At 39.2% G+C, this 16999-nt stretch overlaps 1 protein-coding gene across 7 annotated transcripts in view; it reads left to right on the forward strand.

The window, feature by feature from the left end:
* Nucleotides 1–16999, forward strand: part of FLT1 (fms related receptor tyrosine kinase 1) — a 138959-nt gene that overhangs the window by 50323 nt on the left and 71637 nt on the right. For all 7 annotated transcript variants that reach the window (XM_083498858.1, XM_083498859.1, XM_083498857.1 and 4 more), the window contains 6 exons: nucleotides 1450–1612; nucleotides 1704–1840; nucleotides 3709–3883; nucleotides 4088–4205; nucleotides 6067–6236; nucleotides 6565–6721. In XM_083498858.1, coding sequence (XP_083354984.1) covers nucleotides 1450–1612; nucleotides 1704–1840; nucleotides 3709–3883; nucleotides 4088–4205; nucleotides 6067–6236; nucleotides 6565–6721 — 920 coding nt within the window. The remainder of the gene's footprint in view (nucleotides 1–1449; nucleotides 1613–1703; nucleotides 1841–3708; nucleotides 3884–4087; nucleotides 4206–6066; nucleotides 6237–6564; nucleotides 6722–16999) is intronic.

Consider the following 16999-nt stretch of genomic DNA (forward strand, 5'->3'; position numbering starts at 1 on the left):
AAATTTCTTATGGTGTGAGCCCTGGAGATCCAGAAGTGACTCACCTCCATGGGTGCCTTGGTATGCAGCCTCTGCTGCTGCCTTGGTTCTACAGCACAAACTACACAAGAGGTGGCTTGCCCGGCATACAGCCTTTCCTGCTGCTGCCTTGCTTCTTCATGTGGGTGGCATGACTCAATACATAGCTGGTATGCACACAGCAGGTGCTCACTTGGGCAGAGAGGCAGCTAGAAGGCACTCAACCTCAATGCCCTCCCACTCTAGCACCTCACTTGTTTTGTGGAAAGCTGGCATACTCTTCCTGCACAATTGATGGTGTCTTTTTGCTTCCTCACTTTGGTCTCCTGTGCTTAGGTACAGTCTTGAGCTTTGCCATGCCTGGATAAGTTAAGATCTTGCATAAGCATGCTCAGTAGTGCAGCAATAAAACTGCTAGCACATTTGCAAAGCCAAGCAGGGTCTGGTATGGTTTCAAATTAGATAGGGAACCATGCATTGAGATTCCTGATTTGGATTCCCTTGGGGACCCTTCCAACTCTATGATTCTATGATGCTTTCATTTCTGGCTCAGTCAAAGCCATGAGATGATAACAGTCTACAGCAGGGATAGCCAATGTGTTGCCATCTAGGTGTTACAGCCTACAGCTTTCATCAGCCGCAGCTGACCAACCATTAAGGATGATGGGAGTTGTAGTCCACAATATCTGGAGGGCACAATGTTGGATACAATGTTGGCTACCGACCTCTGTAGTTAGCTCTACATAGAGAAGCCCCTGTAATTTGGAACATTAGGGCATGCTAAGCCACGTGTGCTCATTTGTGACTTCTAAGTTGTGCTGTGATGTCACGGACATGCCTGACAAATATACATGCCACTATATATTATAATAGGCTGGATTTCCTTCTTTAAATGTTTTCATATCCAAACACACACACACACACACACACACACACACACACACACACACTCCCTCTCTCTCTCTTTTTTTGTGTGTGTTTGCAAATTCCCATACTACGAGGTTTGTTTCTTGTCTGGAATGGCCTGCTGTCAACATTAGAAAATCCCCTAACTGCCAATTTTGAGGCAAAAATAGTGTTCTGGTATGTGATGATCATGCATCTGCAAATGAAGCACATTTTCCGACAGAACCATATTGGTCAACAGGAAGTCAGTGGCATAGCAATAAAGCCTGAGCAATCCCATTTGCTATTGCAAAATTATGAATAATGAAATTTTGGGGGGGAAACATGAAATATTCACATTCTACACCATTTTTTTATGTTATGAGACAAAAGTGCTATTGGAAGCCCTTTGAGTAAATATATTCATACAGGTGTTTAGTTATGTTCAGGAACTTTTAAAATTCCTTTTATAAATTAACCATTCATTAGTTTCAGGGGGGAAGCACCTAACAATAAAAAGAAGTAATGAATTCATTTTATTTTTAGATGCCAGGAGTTAACATCATTCCTGATGGGAAGACAATAATCTGGGATAGTACAAAGGGCTTTATAATACCAAATGCAACATATAAATTCATAGGCCTTCTCAGCTGTGAAACAAGTATTAATGGCCATGAATACAGCACAAAATACCTGACATTCAGGATGAGTAAGTATCTTTTGGTTTCCTCAGTCAGTAATTTCAGTTATTTAATTAATTAATCATCGGATTCACTTTTCTTTCTTGATGTATTGTGTAGACAATGAAATCCATAGTGTCCGGTTAAATGCCTCAAGACCAGTCAAGTTATTAAAAGGAGACAAGCTTGTCCTCAACTGTACAATCACTACCGCCTGGAACACAAGAGTGCAGATCACATGGAGTTATCCTGGTGAGGTGGGTACTCTTGCTTTTTTCTAAAAATATAATTCCACAAAAAGAGGAACTTCCCATATTTTACATTCCCTTGGGGTGATCAGGGTTTTTTTCAGCTGGAACTCACTGGAACTATGTTCCACCACCTCTTAGATGGGTGCCATTGCCATTCTAAGAGAATGAAGGAGGTGTTCATGAGGAGTTCTGGCACCTCTTTTTCTAGAAAGTTTCCTGCTCGAATGACCAAGCAAGCTTTACACAATGCATTTGTGTTGATTTCATAACAACCGATGAATGAATGAATTAAACTTATTAGATTTCATGATGTTGGTACTTATTACCAACTAAGAGTATTCTTTTTAAAGAAAACATTTTTGCCATCTTTCTTGAAGTAACAGACAGTTTTTCAACTCAACCTTAGAGAAAATACTACAATTCATATGTCCAAGATCTCACTTTTTATGTGAACAATTATTTTTAAACAGCAGTTGTGAGCTTAAACACCTCACCATTTCAGGAGCATGCACACAAACAGCTGCCACTTAAAAGTATTTGTCAGGAATCCAAAGTAAACCTAGCTAAGCTTTGCCATTGGTGAAAAACACATGGGAACTGCTCACCCATCCGATTTCTGTGCAAGAATATTAAAGTCATGATAGTTATTTTAGTAGCCACTGAATCTACAGATATTGTTGGAGCACAACTCCTATCTCCCCTAACCATTGGTCATGTTGGCTAGGGCTGATCAGAATTGTGAGTCCAGCAACATCTGGAGGACACCACATTGGCTACCCCTATGCTAGAGGAAGGTAGCAGTTCATAGTTAACCTCCAACAGGACCTTCCCTACCACAGTATTTATTTAGCATAAGAAAAGAGTGTCAAATTGTCACTTAATTAGATGGAAGTTGTTACTAGCCTCTAATGCCAAAAGCACCTGATGCCCACAGTACGAGAATGTGATCCTCTGTGTGTGGTGCCAATTCATATGTTTCAAGAATATCACAATCTCATTTTATGTTCCTCTATCCACCCTCTCTTTTTAGACTGAGAGAGAATATCCAAGCCTTACTTATTGAGCTTCATGGCTGCACAAAGATCTGAATAGCCACAGTCAAACCCAATATATTGGCTGCTGACTCCCAATAACTCTCACCCTGATTGCTACCCTTTGGTATATCCTTTACCACCATGCTCTGATTATGAGTCCATCATCTTCTTTGTGCTGTTTGTGAGCATTGCAGTTTCCTGTTATTCCCGGAGAGAAGCAGCTATTAAAATTTACAAATATTGGAATTGGTTGCTAGTGTATCAGATGAGGTTAATACTAGTGTAATTAATAGCTAGACATCAATAACAAATACTATATAGTATCTTTCTCTTTTATAGATATGTGGGCCCCTTTCAGAAATTAATTTTCTATATGAAGTACCATCTTTTTCTGTCTATAAGATGCCCCTATGTTATGTATAGGACACTCCCTATTACTCAGATTTAAGAAAATGGGGGGAGATGTATCTGTGTATAAGATGCCCCCTAATTTTTTACATTATTTTAAAGGAAAAAAACCTAGTCTTATACACAGAAAAATCTGGTAGTTGTGTGGTCTTCTGAACTGCAGCGAAGTAGACTCTGTTTGAAATTGTGAAACACACAACACAATGGGGCATTGTAAAGTGTTAAATTTGCATTACTTGATTAAACCACAAACAGCAGCTTATTTTATTTTATATTTATTTATCATTATATTTATATCCCACCTTTCCTCCAAGCAGCACAAGGTGGCATAGATGACTCTCTCCTTCACCATGTTACCCTCACAACAACCCTGTGAGGTAGAAGTTGTGTGTTAATACCTTTTTTCCATGTAAATATTTTTCTCCTGTCTAGGCAAGCAAAAGAGGGACCATAACTAAAAGCATTATACCAAGGAACGATGAACCCAATCTATTCTACAGTATTATTGTTGTTGATAAAGTCCGTGATATTGATAAAGGAGAGTATACCTGCAATGTGACAAGTGGCCTATCTGTGAGATCAGTTAAAACAACTGTTCATATTTATGGTAAGAAACATTATGTTTGTGCAGAATGTATGATATTCATATTCCAGGGCAATGAATGGAATACTTAGTGATGGATGACTTTTGTGTAAAAGACCAGGGTTGCTGTCCCAATTTGTGTTATATCTGTGTGATCAAGTGGCTTCAGTTATACTTGTCCAGATCACTATCTTAAACACATAATTTTATTTGATTTATTTTTTTAAGATAAACCATTCATCAGTTTGAAATATAGAAGAAAAAATGTACTGGACGTTATATCTGGCAAGAAGTCCTATCGACTTTCTATGAAAGTGAAAGCGTTTCCTGCACCAGAGGTTGTATGGTAGGATTACACTTTTTTTCTGCATACAGAAAGAAGCTACTTATTTGGAAATATAACATGCTTGCTCAGGATTATACATTGCACCTCCAAATAAAAAGATGAATAAACATGCCCTGAAGTGAACTTGGAATAAATTATTTGTTACTGTTAATATGCATATTTTCAAAGCTTACAAAGTAGCCATGTTTATTTCACTTAGGGTTGCCATATTTCCCGGACACAGCCGGCCATCGGAAATAGTGTCTGGATAGAAATCGCTGAATGCCAACAACTTTGGCCCCCCAAAAAGCTCAGCATATTTAAGCTTTTTGAAATATGGCAACCTCCGTGCATATTTGTCTTGGGGCAAAGGCAGGGAGTTACTGCAGTTACTGTATTAAGTGTGCTTATTCAAAGTAAATCCTGTGGCATTCAGTATAATATACAGGCACCTCCCCACTTAGGTGGGGGTTATGTTCTCGGGTACTGCACATAAGTGTGAAATTGCATATAGTGGGGAACACAATCTAAAAAGCCTGCAAACACCTTCTAAACCTTTGGAAACCCTTAAAAAACCCTTTTAAAAGCCAGCAGCATTTACCAGACTGGCATGAATGGTGGCAGTGGGGGCTCTTGGTCTTCCTCATTGCTGGAGGATGATGCGGAAACTACAAACTCCAACCATCCACAGAACTCAAAGTTTGGTGCAAAGGCTCATGGGATTGCAGTTGCAAAGGTTCCTTGGCTTGCTGGCCATTTTCCCATTCTTTTTGCATCCTTTTTGCAGTTTCTCCACTCTTTGGGGGTCATTTTTGCCCTTTTTGCAATTTAAACCAATTTATTTCATTATTTCCTGGTGCTGCATGTTTACGCGATCGCGCATGAGTCAAACACGTGCAATGTTTAAGGTTCAAGCTTGGATTCAAATGAATCTCTGGCAGACTCTGTGTTGGATTCACCCATCTTAACCTGAAAAGCAACCTTGGAGGCCTTCACCTGCCATTAGCATTTTAATTGTAAGGTCCTTTGTCTTCATAATAAAAGTTGTCACAATCCCACCACAGGAACCCACTCCCCACAATGGCTGGTATTTCACTGTGGCAAGGGACAGGCAGATAGCAACACACATTTAATGTCACATTTAGTTTGGCCCTAAGAGATGACATAATTATTTTTGGTGACCCATTCTTTCTAAACTTGTTTTATACAACTTCTGCACACTATCTTAAGAAGCCTTTCACGGAGTGCTTTGGTATAATTTTAATAGAAAACAATGTTATCAGTTTTGATCTCATTTTCGTCTTTGTTTTTGTTTAAATAATTGTAAATGTCAGCAGCTGTGGTTGAATTCATTACTGTTAAATGCTGTGTTACAAGCTGAATAGGACAATTCCTTACATGCATGTAGAGTGCTAGTTCACAATACTTATTTTTGGAGGGTTTTTTAGCATAGCTGCACATATATTTTAACACTTGCATTTCATCTACACTGTGTGTTTTGTTGTGTTCTCTGGAATATGCAAAGTGTATAGATGGACTTCTTTCACAGTTTGAGAGCAATTAGGTTCCCTGCCACTGCTCTTCATTTATTAGCCGTCCTTTAGAGACTGGAGAAATACAGCATGCAACAACTTTGCATTACACATATATTTTTCCAAATGTTACTAAGGAGGTGTGTGGGAAGAATGTTAATCATCAACAGCCACCCTTTCCTTGTAAGATGTAATTAACACCCCCACCCCAGCACACGTTACTGTTTTAAAACATTTATAAGCTTTGGGACCCAATTTGCTTCTTGAGCACAGATTATATTTGACTGATGCTTCCTGTGGAATATACATAAATAGTTGCAGAATTATGAATTCTGGTTGTCTTTTAATAGGTTGAAGGATGGGTTACCTGCTGCTGAAATGTGTGCCCGGTATATAATTAAAGGTTATTCACTAATCATAAAACATGTTGCTGAAGAAGATGCAGGAAAATACACTATATTGCTGAGCACTCAGCAATGGAACTTGCATAAAAACTTGACAGTCACTCTGAGAATAAATGGTAAGTTGACAACACGATTTATATTAATGACTTATTTCTTATTATTTTATTATTTATTAAATTTGCATACTGTCCTATACCTGTAGATCTCAGGGCGGTTCACAACATAAAATAACAATATAAAAAAACAGAAAATACATAATAAAAACAAAAACAAAGGCAACCCAATAACTCAATAATGATTGTAGTCTTAATTGGAATAACTTCAGCCTGGCAACAGCATTAGTTCCTAAGAGTTGAGGGTCTTTCTTGTTTACCTTTAAAGATAATAAGGTACATGTTGTTTCAGCAATTTGATTTTTTGTGTGTTGCTGGTTTTATTTTACAGTGAAACCTCAGATTTATGAAGAAGTGTCTTCAATTCCTGGTTCTAATCTTCATCAAGTGGGAAGTAAGCAAATCCTAACTTGCATAGTTTATGGTAATCCTCAACCTACAATAAAGTGGACCTGGCAACCTTGTCAACAGACAAATTCCTCAGCAAGGTAGATCATTTTAGTTTCTTGTTTGCAATACCCTTCCATTAGCCTTCTATGTTGTTGTCTGAAGTCTCCTTCAATATTTATAACTCATGTTATGCAATTTGTGGTTATAAAGCTACAAATCGTACTTTGAATTAATGACATTGGCATTTATAGTTTGCATATGTAGGATGTTCCCTGACAGAAGAGAAGGGAAGTCCTTGGTATAGCCCAACTGCACTGGGTAGCTTGGAGGCTTGCTGGAGGAAGCTGGCTTCAATAACCTAGTACTCTGATGGTTTGATGATAGATAGGTTAGATTTATCCCTTAAGCAGCCCTGTGTAAAGCTGTTTTTGGGATGGAAGGTGGCAATGTCTCATACTTTACAGAGGACAGTCCTGTTTGAAGGTGTCCTCTATTCGAAGGGCTGTCCAGTCAAAGTCTGGTTTAAAGTACCGGTTCTTGAAGTTGCCTATCAGCAGTTAGAACCTGGTCAGCAAACTGAGCAAGCACATGGGTTTCAGCCTTTTCGACTATGATTGGAAGCATTGTATTTTTATTTAAATTATAGTACATTGTATGCAAATTCCTTCTTTTTGATGATGCATAAGTGGACACACTCCTGGGAAGTGAAGGAACCACCACATTTCCACTCTATACTCTGAGCTCTCTGGAGAGGCAGAGGACTAAGTATGGCTTACCACCTCCATTTAGAGCAAGGATGGCTAACCTGTGGCCAACCAGATGTTGTTGAACTACAGCTCTAATCATCCCAGACCATTTACCATACTAGCTGGGGCAGATCAGTGTTGAGCAAGGCAAGGAAGGAGCCAAACCCATATGATCCTTTGAATTGAGAAGGGGACTACCCCTTCACAGTTTCAGGAACCATGTGGGAGGATCTCTTTCATCCCTGAGATTGCTTCAGAGGCTAAAAGAGAAAGAAACATGCACTCTGACACTCCTTCTGGTCCTGAAATAATAATAATAATAATAATAATAATAATAATAATAATAATAATAATAATAGTAGTAGTAGTAGTAGTAGTAGTAATATTTATACCCCGCTCATCTGACTGGGTTTCTCTATGATACTATCATAGAGGGGTGAACTCTTCACCAGCTTGAACCCAGGAAAGGAACAGGTCTTGGCAAGAATCTTCCCAAGCCACATATTATTCCTGTAGAGGCTTCAGGATCAATAGGTGGGAACACTTGCATGCACCTTTAGGATTTCACAACTTTCATAGGGATTGGACAGCTGTCACTTCAGTGTCTATTCAAATTGGGTGCTTTGCAACCCAGACAGGGTGGGGGTGGGGGTGGGGGTGGCTGTTCTCAAAGACAAATCCATTGAGGCTGAAAGCCCTGGTGTGGGATGAAGATCAAAAGGATGAAACATTTCCTCCTTTTTGCCTGTCCTTATTATCCCGCCCGTGATATTTTCTTGTAGTTTTTTTTTTTCATCAGAAGGGCATGTTCTCAAAGGCACTTGCTGTAGTTTCATGTTTTCACAACAGATGAACTTTCCTCACTTGTTTGTCCTGAGATAATAAAGGTGTGGTCTTCACTTCTGCAGAAGTATTTGAAAGAGCTTTCTGTTTCCCAAAGTCACTCTCTTGCCCTGAATGACATCAGCCAGAGCCCAGCTAGACTTGGATTCTCAGGAAAACTAATAAAATCAGCCTATGTGAGATTACCAGTGATCTGAACACTGACCTGTTTATCTCGCATAAGATCTAGAAAAAATTGCTTTGCATCAACTCCATTTCCAAAATGTTCTTTTTAGGAAGCATGTCCTACAAAAAACAAATAGATTAGCAGGGGGATTCATGCTAGAACAACTTTTTTCTATCTGTTATAACAATTGCTTCCTAATGAAAAATTTAGTAGCTATGCAAAGGGTTCATTAAGTTGATTTGCAGTTACAATATTATCACCAGATTGATTGGTGATATCTTCAAGCAAGCATCAATCTATGTGGAGAATCCTGTGCAGATGTTATATCAGTCATGTGGAACCGCTTGTCATCCACAACATCCTTTTTCTGTAACAGAGTTATTTATTTAATTTATGAATTGCTTCCCGTGAGGCATCCTGAAGCAGTTTACAATACAATAAAATCATATAGAGAACAATTGCAGAAATAAAAACAGTGAAAACATTTGCTTTTATAAAAACAATTTGAAAAACTACACACACAAACAAACCAAATTTAAAACAGGAACAAAACAGATATGAAATCAGTTCAAATCTTATATAGATACCAACTGGGTTCAAAATCAGTAAAGAACTTTCAGTCCCTCCATCTACTTTCCCACAGAGGGCCAAACTAAATGTTCACTAAATGCATAGCATGCAGCCACACATTTGCCTTTTTTTCTTTACTTGACTACTTGAACAGGGAGGCTGACTGTTATCAGGAAGGAAGCACATGGGGTGGACAGGCTTATCTCTTCCCTCCACAGCGCAATCAAAATAATAACCCCTTCTTCTGTGTAGCTAGGAGCCTTAGGGGAAAATTCCCATTAGTTCAAGTAGGACCTTTCCCCCCTCTCCCACTTTTAATTACATGAGAAAAATGTAATTTGTAGCTGCATGCTATATATTTTGTGATCATCTAGTTTGGTCCAGAGACTACTTTGATTACCCTTTCAGCAAAATCAGTGAGAAAGATGTCCTGCATATGCACAAACAAAATGAACAACAGCTCTGTCCAGTAAATGTACTTGTGGAACTCCATTTATTTCATTTGGATTTGATTTAATAAAGTATTAGAAATGTAGATACAGCTGAAGTTTTAGCAGCATTACTACTTTGCTATGACTAAATGGTCAAATTCCTAACACCTTCAATATGAACATAGTCTGCCAGTTTAATTACAAATCTTTACTACTTATTTTAAAGTGGCATTAAAGAAAAGACTGAATGGCAGAATCATTAGTATGTGCTTGGGTAGTTGTTGAGAGGCAATGTAGCTTAGAATACTAATGAAGCATGCAAAATTACAAGAACAAGTGTTAATTGTGTGTGTTTAGAAATGATTGACCTGCCCAAATTTAATTGTGGGTGTCTGCAAACATGGAAGATCATTAGTGTGTGTGTGTGTCTGCTTTCACCATGCCAACCCTGTAGGGTGATGGTTCCAAATCTTGGTTTAGTTAAAGGTAAGAGCATATGTAAATCTGGTGCACTAATAATGTAGATGTTTATATGAAATAATGGTAATAGTCTGGTCCTATTGGTGCCTGAAAATCCAGCACACTCACTGGACACCTTTGGCATCCTTTCCCTAGTCACAAGCTGTATGAGGAAGGTTGAGGGATTGGGTATGTTTATCCTAGATAAGAAGAGACCGTGCAGAGATATATAACCATCTTCAAATATATAAAGGGCTGTCACATGGAAGATGGAACAGGCTTGTTTTCTCCTGCTGTGGACCCAAACCAAAGGAATAATAATAATAATAATAATAATAATAATAATAATAATAATATTGTTATCTTTATGCTGCTTATCTTACTGGGTTGCCCCAGCCACTCTGGTTGGTTTCCAGCAAAATATAAAAACACAATAAAGCATCAAATATTAAAAACTTCCCTATACAGGACTGCCTTCAGGTGTCTTCTAAAAGTCAAATAGTTGTTTATCTGTTTGATGTCTGATGGACGGGTGTTCCTTAGGGAGGGTTCCACTGGAAGGCCAGAAAGGAGATTCCAACTAAACGTCAAGAAAAATTTTGACAGTAAGGGTTGTTTGATAGTGGAACAGACTCCCTTAGAAGGTGGCGTGCTCTCATTCATTTGAGGTTTTTAAGTAGAGCTTGGATGGCCATCTATCATAGAAGCTTTAGTGGAGATTCCTGCACTGCAGGGTGTTGAACTATGTGATCCTCAGGGTCCCTTTCAACTACAGTTCTATGATTTTATTATATGTAGTCAATGGCCCTACCAACATGAATAACAGGGATATTCTACATCATGGGTAGGCAAACTAAGGCCCAGGGGCCTGATCCGGCCCAATCGCCTTCTAAATTGGGCCCTCAGACGGTCTGGGAATCAGCATGTTTTTACATGAATAGAATGTGTCCTTTCATTTGAAATGCATCTCTGGGTTATTTGTGGGGCCTGCCTGGTGTTTTTACATGAGTAGAATTTGTGCTTTTATTTAAAATGCATCTCTGGGTTATTTGTGGGGCATAGGTTCATTTGCATTTGTTCATTCCCCCCCCAAAAAAAATAGTCTGACCCCCCCACAAGGTCTGAGGGACAGTGGACTGGCCCCCTGCTGAAAAAGTGTGCTGAACCCTGTTCTACATGGTGCCCTCTGGGTGCTACATTCCAGCTCTCATCCATCCCAGCCCTCATGGTCAATAGTAAAGGATAATGAAAAGTGTTGTCTGGGATGATGGGACACCACATCAGTGACTTTCAGTGGCTTTTGCTTTATGCAATTTGCCCACAAGGCTACTAGGACATTAGTGTATTGGCTCCCACTCTTGGACACAGTACTCAAACTCTCAGCTCAAAAAAACTGGAAAGCTTTCTTTAAGAAGTTAGCACAGGGTCTCAGCATCAGTTCACAATACAAGATACACAGTTCAAAAATCCATAGGCAGTTATAAGATCATCTGTGTGGTTACCATCATAAGACAGAAGACTTGAGTTTGCAGGTTAGTGATTCTGGGGGTGGGGAAGAGGATACTGGGTCTGTTCATGCAGATGACTTCATATCTTTGGTAATGGAGTCCAGCCTCTGATTCTCCACCTCAGCCGGCTCTGCTGATCTTTCAACCGCCTCTTCAGCTACTTTGTGGAGCTCATTCTCTGGAGGCAGTTCTCTAGCAATGGGTTGGGACTGACTCCACCAGCTTCTCTTTCCTCATGTACATCTTTCAACAGCAGGGTAGAACCCTCCTTCCCATCACTGCCTGAACTCTCCCCACTTCCTATTCCACTGTCCTCATCTTCCCCTGAAGGATCCTGCCATTCCTGCCCCATCTGCCATGGACCCCAAGACAATAAGTTATTTTGAAATAAATGGGATTTACTTCCAAGTGAATGCACTGTAGATCAAGGTGCGAGGGTCTTTATGCCACTTTTGTAGTGTAAAGGAGCCTTTTAGTTGGGTATTCATGTAATTCAGATTTAAACTTCTTTAGTGTGCAGTGAATGAACCATCATGTAAGGTAGAACCAAGTCCTACAGTTGACATATAGCTTAAAAAGAAACGTGTGTTTTATAGAGATGGGACAAAGTATAGGGTATGCAAAAAATAAAAAAGTTTGTGGAAAGGAAAAAAAGGAGATTTCTGCCCTCTCCATTCAGACAAATAGGAAAAGGTAAAACAATTCAGCTAATATATTCTTTGCATTTATTCAGACTAAACAAATGGTAAGATAAAGCAAATAATTATATGCCCTGGCCTTTTATTCTGAATCAGATTTTGGTAGCTTCTAATGAACAGCAACTTTCATTCTATGAAACAGGAAGCAAGGACACCGTGGCCCTTTCCAAACATTGCAATTTGCCTCTTGTTAATAATAACCCTGGAGAACTGGAACTAGCATTGACCTCTCTGTACATAGTGATGATAATTTGCATTGCTTGTTCTTGTCACAGTTAATACAGCGGCCAATTATTTCCAACTAATATGCTTGAAACTTTTGTCAAAGGCTTCTTTATGTGTCTCCATTGAACCAAGGTCTTTATTAACCAAGTTCTATCACTATGTGCTTTAAATCATCATCCTTTCCCAAGTCTAATAAATGATGATGAAGCATAAAACATAAAGGCATAGAAGGATAAATTCTCTTGCTGTTGTTTTTTCTAGAGTCACTGATGCGTTGATTCAATCTGGATGGGGAAAATGTAGCAAAGATAGCTAAATGCTGTGGAGAAATTGTTTGAATGGTCTGCTTAGATTCTCTGCAAAAGCACAGGTTAGGGATAGGGGTGGAAGTGGAAATGGAATCCAGTGAACTCTGGTTCTGATCTGCACCACTTAGGGCAATGACCAGATCAGATCCAGTGTCCACTTTGAAATCTGCAGTCCTGCTTCTGAGTCTTTTTTCAGTTTTTAAAGGGTAATTCATGTGACCTAAAGGAGTGGATTACTGTGTGGGGTCCTTGTTCTGCTGCCATGCACAATGTAAATGCTGTAATTCTCCATGACATGGATAGGACTTGATGTCATGCTGCCACTCTCTGGGAGATTGTACATTAAAATACTTCATTATCACCATAGCTCCAGGAGTTGTGTGCAATAGATGGTTCTCTGGGTGGCTCAAATTACCTTTTAAAACTGGAAACAGTTTCAGAGGGAGCCCACAAATCACCTTGCAAGCAGTTTTGCAGCTTGATTAGGACCCAAACTTTCATAATTATTTTTATTGGCGAAATCTCTCTGAAGAATATGGGAGCTTTCTGTAGAAAAGCAGAACTTGGGGCAGCATCAAATGGTCACTGGTGTTTTCACAGCAGATGTGTTAATTGTAAGGAAAATTCAGTTTCCCTCCCTGGACCTTGAAATTATTTGTGTGCTTAATATTAAAAACCATGCTCACTCTTCGTTTTTCCTGGAATGGGACACATATTTAAAGCATTTTCAAGGCAGAGTAATTTCTCTCTTCTGTGGACTTTTCAAAAATTAAGAAAACATGGAAATGGCATGGATGAATAGCATGTCAAAGTTTTGCCTTGGGTTCTAAGTGCGTTGTTTTGGCTGTTATTTTGGCTGAACCCTATGAATGGAGAACATACTAGCCTCTCCTAGCACATAATTGAATAGCACTTGTACATTTTTCCAAGGGATGCAGCTTTTCACCTGATAAGGAAAACTAGCACTTCAACTGTAAAATGTCTGCTTGCTTCTTTTAACCTCTTGTTTTCAATTTTATGTTTCAATATCATTCTTTTTTGTGTTTGTATTTCAACTTCCTAGTTTCTTACAGGTTAAAGAAAATGTTAAGAAGGTTGGGCATCAGAAAAATGATTTACGGATCATGTAGTAAGAGGAAATAGAGCCATTGTCCTCTTAGAATACAAGATAATGGAATTGTTCAATGAAATTGATTGGTAGAAGGTTCAAAACACACAAAGGAGATAGTGTAGTGTAAGATTAGTGTATGGAAATTAGTGTATGGGATTCATTGCCACAAGATGCTATTACTCGTATAGTCGTTATCTTAAGTGGCTTAGTTCCATGGGTGATAATATACTAGTTCATAACAACCACTATAGTTAAATGTAACTATTGTATTCAGAAGGAATACATATCTTAACTACAAGACTAGAGACAAAGCAAAAGGGGGACGGAATTCTCTCAAAGCAAGTCTTACCCAATGAGTCCATCTTTATGGATTTGCATGGGGAAGCTCAGCATCAAACCCATTTTTGTATAGTAAGCATTTCATATAAAGAGTGTTGCTTGCTGTGGAGAGAGTAGACTGAGGGTCTGTACTGCATACAAATACTGGTTAAATTTTGGCAGCTAAAGTAACCCAATACAGCAATTTTACTACAGAAAAATGGTGACCACCATTTGCAGAAACATTACATCATTTACTTCATGGGATGCCGGGGCCAATGGTGTGGGCTGTTCCTCATCACGTGACGGCAGGCAGTTTGCTTCTGGGACCACCACCAGAATCTCCCCCCTTTCAACTTCTCTCCTTTTGATATATGTTCTGATATGTTTGACTTAGGGATGAATAGATCAGTCTATTTCTGGTTCGTATCAGTTTTGTCTGTGTTCGTTCATATGTATTGCATCCAATTTCTGTAACTTCTGGGGTTTGGGGGTTTTTTTAGCCACATGAAAATGCATGTTATTTTACACTTTTATTTATTTTACACATTTCTGTATCCATGTTATCATAAAATACACATTTTTATACACATTTTTGGTATATATCTTGAAGTGCATCACAGTTTGGTTAGAATGTCAGAGAGCATAGGACTAGGAAGACTCATGCTCAAATCCCCCTTCAGCCACGGAATGACTTTGGGCCTCTGAGCATCTCCCAGCCTAAACTCCCAGGGTTGTTGTGAGCATAAAAAGGGGAGCGTAAAAAGAGGGGTGGGGAACCATGCAAGCCATTGTGAGCTCATTTGCAGAAGGGTGCAATAAAATGCAATCATGGGTGAGTGTGATTGAAGAAAGGACTATAATTCTTCATTCCTCCTCCACCAATTAAACTTTAGCATTTAGCTGGTTGTATATGATTATCATCCATGCACAAAAGTGTATAAACGACCTAGCAGTTTCTGGAGAACTGCAGAAGACTGTATCTAGCTGCATGGTGGAGTCCATTGAAGCACCAGACATCAGGGTGCTGAGTAATCAGTAGGACATGTAATCTCATTGCATTTAGAAACATTAGCTCATTGATTCAGGAAGCAAAGGAGCATAACAGCTACAATGAGCCCTGAGAGGTTGTAGTGTCTTGCGTAGGGTTAAAGAAGGAGCAGACCTTTACTGGAACACTGCCAAGGTGACTTGGTTTGACTGCCAGTGCCGCAATGTATTAAAGCTGGTGCAGGTGGCTACTATGTGTGAACAACTGTATATGCAGTTCTGCTCACATAAACTGTGTCATTTCAGAGGGAGTACTCTGAAAAATTGCACTGATACTTTGGTGAAAAGTGTTTTTCCAAAGAAGTCTGCTCTCAGAAATACTCACTGTAGAGTTCTGGCAAAATAGGTCCTCTGACATGGCACATGTGAACTGACAACTTGGGCCATTCCAAGGTCACTCACTGACAGGAGTGCCAACTATGTCCTTGTAATTTTTGTAGAATGATTCAAATTGAATTGAAATTAAAAGTTATGAAAAAATTAAAGCAATAGGTCTGCAAGCGAGGCAGACTAAAATACTGTGGTAAGGAACTCTTCTAGCTTTCTTTCCAAGTTTGATATATAGCTGTGTTTTTTTCTAAACGTATCAAGTGCCCATCATTGTGGGGAACGTCTTATATTTATTTTCATATTTTAGGTCGTCTAACCTCCCACAGTCTGATATTATTAAGGTAATTAATTAAATCTGTATATTGCCCTATATCCGTATATCTTAGAGCAGTTCAAAACATAAAATCACAATATAAAAGCCACAAAACAGATAAGAAAAATAAGAACAAAAATGTATTAAAAGGCATTGGATTTCAATTAGCTTAGGGCCTGGGAGAAGAGGAACATTTTTGCCTGGTGCCTAAAGGTGTATAATGAAGGCCCAGCCAAACCTCCACAATGGGGAGCCACTGCAGGAGAGGTCCATTCTTGTGTTGCCACCATCCAGACCTCTCATGGAGGAGGTGCACAAAGAAGGGCCTCAGAGGATGATCTTGGGGTCCAGGTAGAAGAGGTGGTCCTTGAGGTATAGTTTCTACAAAGCACATACCTTGGCTTAGCATTGTGTTCCTTTTTTTGAAATTTTGTTCTGATAAAGTAAGAGGTATATAATGAGACTAGATTGGAGGCAGCAGTTATACATTTCCCTGTGATCCAAACCCATTCAGTAATTTGAATCTATGACTTAGTGGTAATAAAGCTACTCATTTCAATCAAGCAGCTGTTTTTTATTTTGAATTGACAAGGTGACATGTAGTAAACTCTTAGCTTGGAAAACTTCCCTCTCCATAGTTATAAATATATCATGCTATTGTGCTTGGCAAGCTGCAAGTAAATGGAGGTAAGATCTCATTAAGGGAGCAAACTGTGGAGTAGGGAGAGGACAGTGTGAAGCTAAGGGTGATAACAGTGGCCTTGTCCAGAATAGGCCATGGGAGTTTTCTTATCTAACTTAAGCAGGAGGTGCTGGGAGCTTCCTGTGCGAAATTAGGAGCATACACTGCTTTCCTCTTGTTGTTTGGCTTCCTCCTGAATATAAGACGGTTCCCAGCACAGTGATTATCTTTGCATCTTCAAACATGGCACAATCTACTTCCTTAAGAGTATGATGTATCCTTTAGAGTCTTGCCGTCTTTCTCCCCCCATCCTCCCTCTGTCCTCCAGTTCTTCTCAATAGCTCATCTATGTCCTAAGCACTTTTAAGGTTCAGTAACATATGGAATACATATACAGATATGTAACACCAACACACAGTAAATGTGTACATCATATATTGGATCCTTCTTTGGAAATGTCCAAAACTACTACACAGCAAGTGCCTTGGGGGGGGAATCAGAGTGTCAGATTAACAGCTCTGACCGTTCCTTCCCCTTTCTTGAAATATCTGTGGAAATCTAAATTGGGATTAATGACTAATGGTTTCCCAAAGTGATAGCTTGTTTCTCTAATTTTGG

Source organism: Podarcis liolepis, assembly GCF_965112155.1.
Source record: "Podarcis liolepis genome assembly, chromosome: 4".
Lineage (NCBI taxonomy): Eukaryota > Metazoa > Chordata > Lepidosauria > Squamata > Lacertidae > Podarcis > Podarcis liolepis.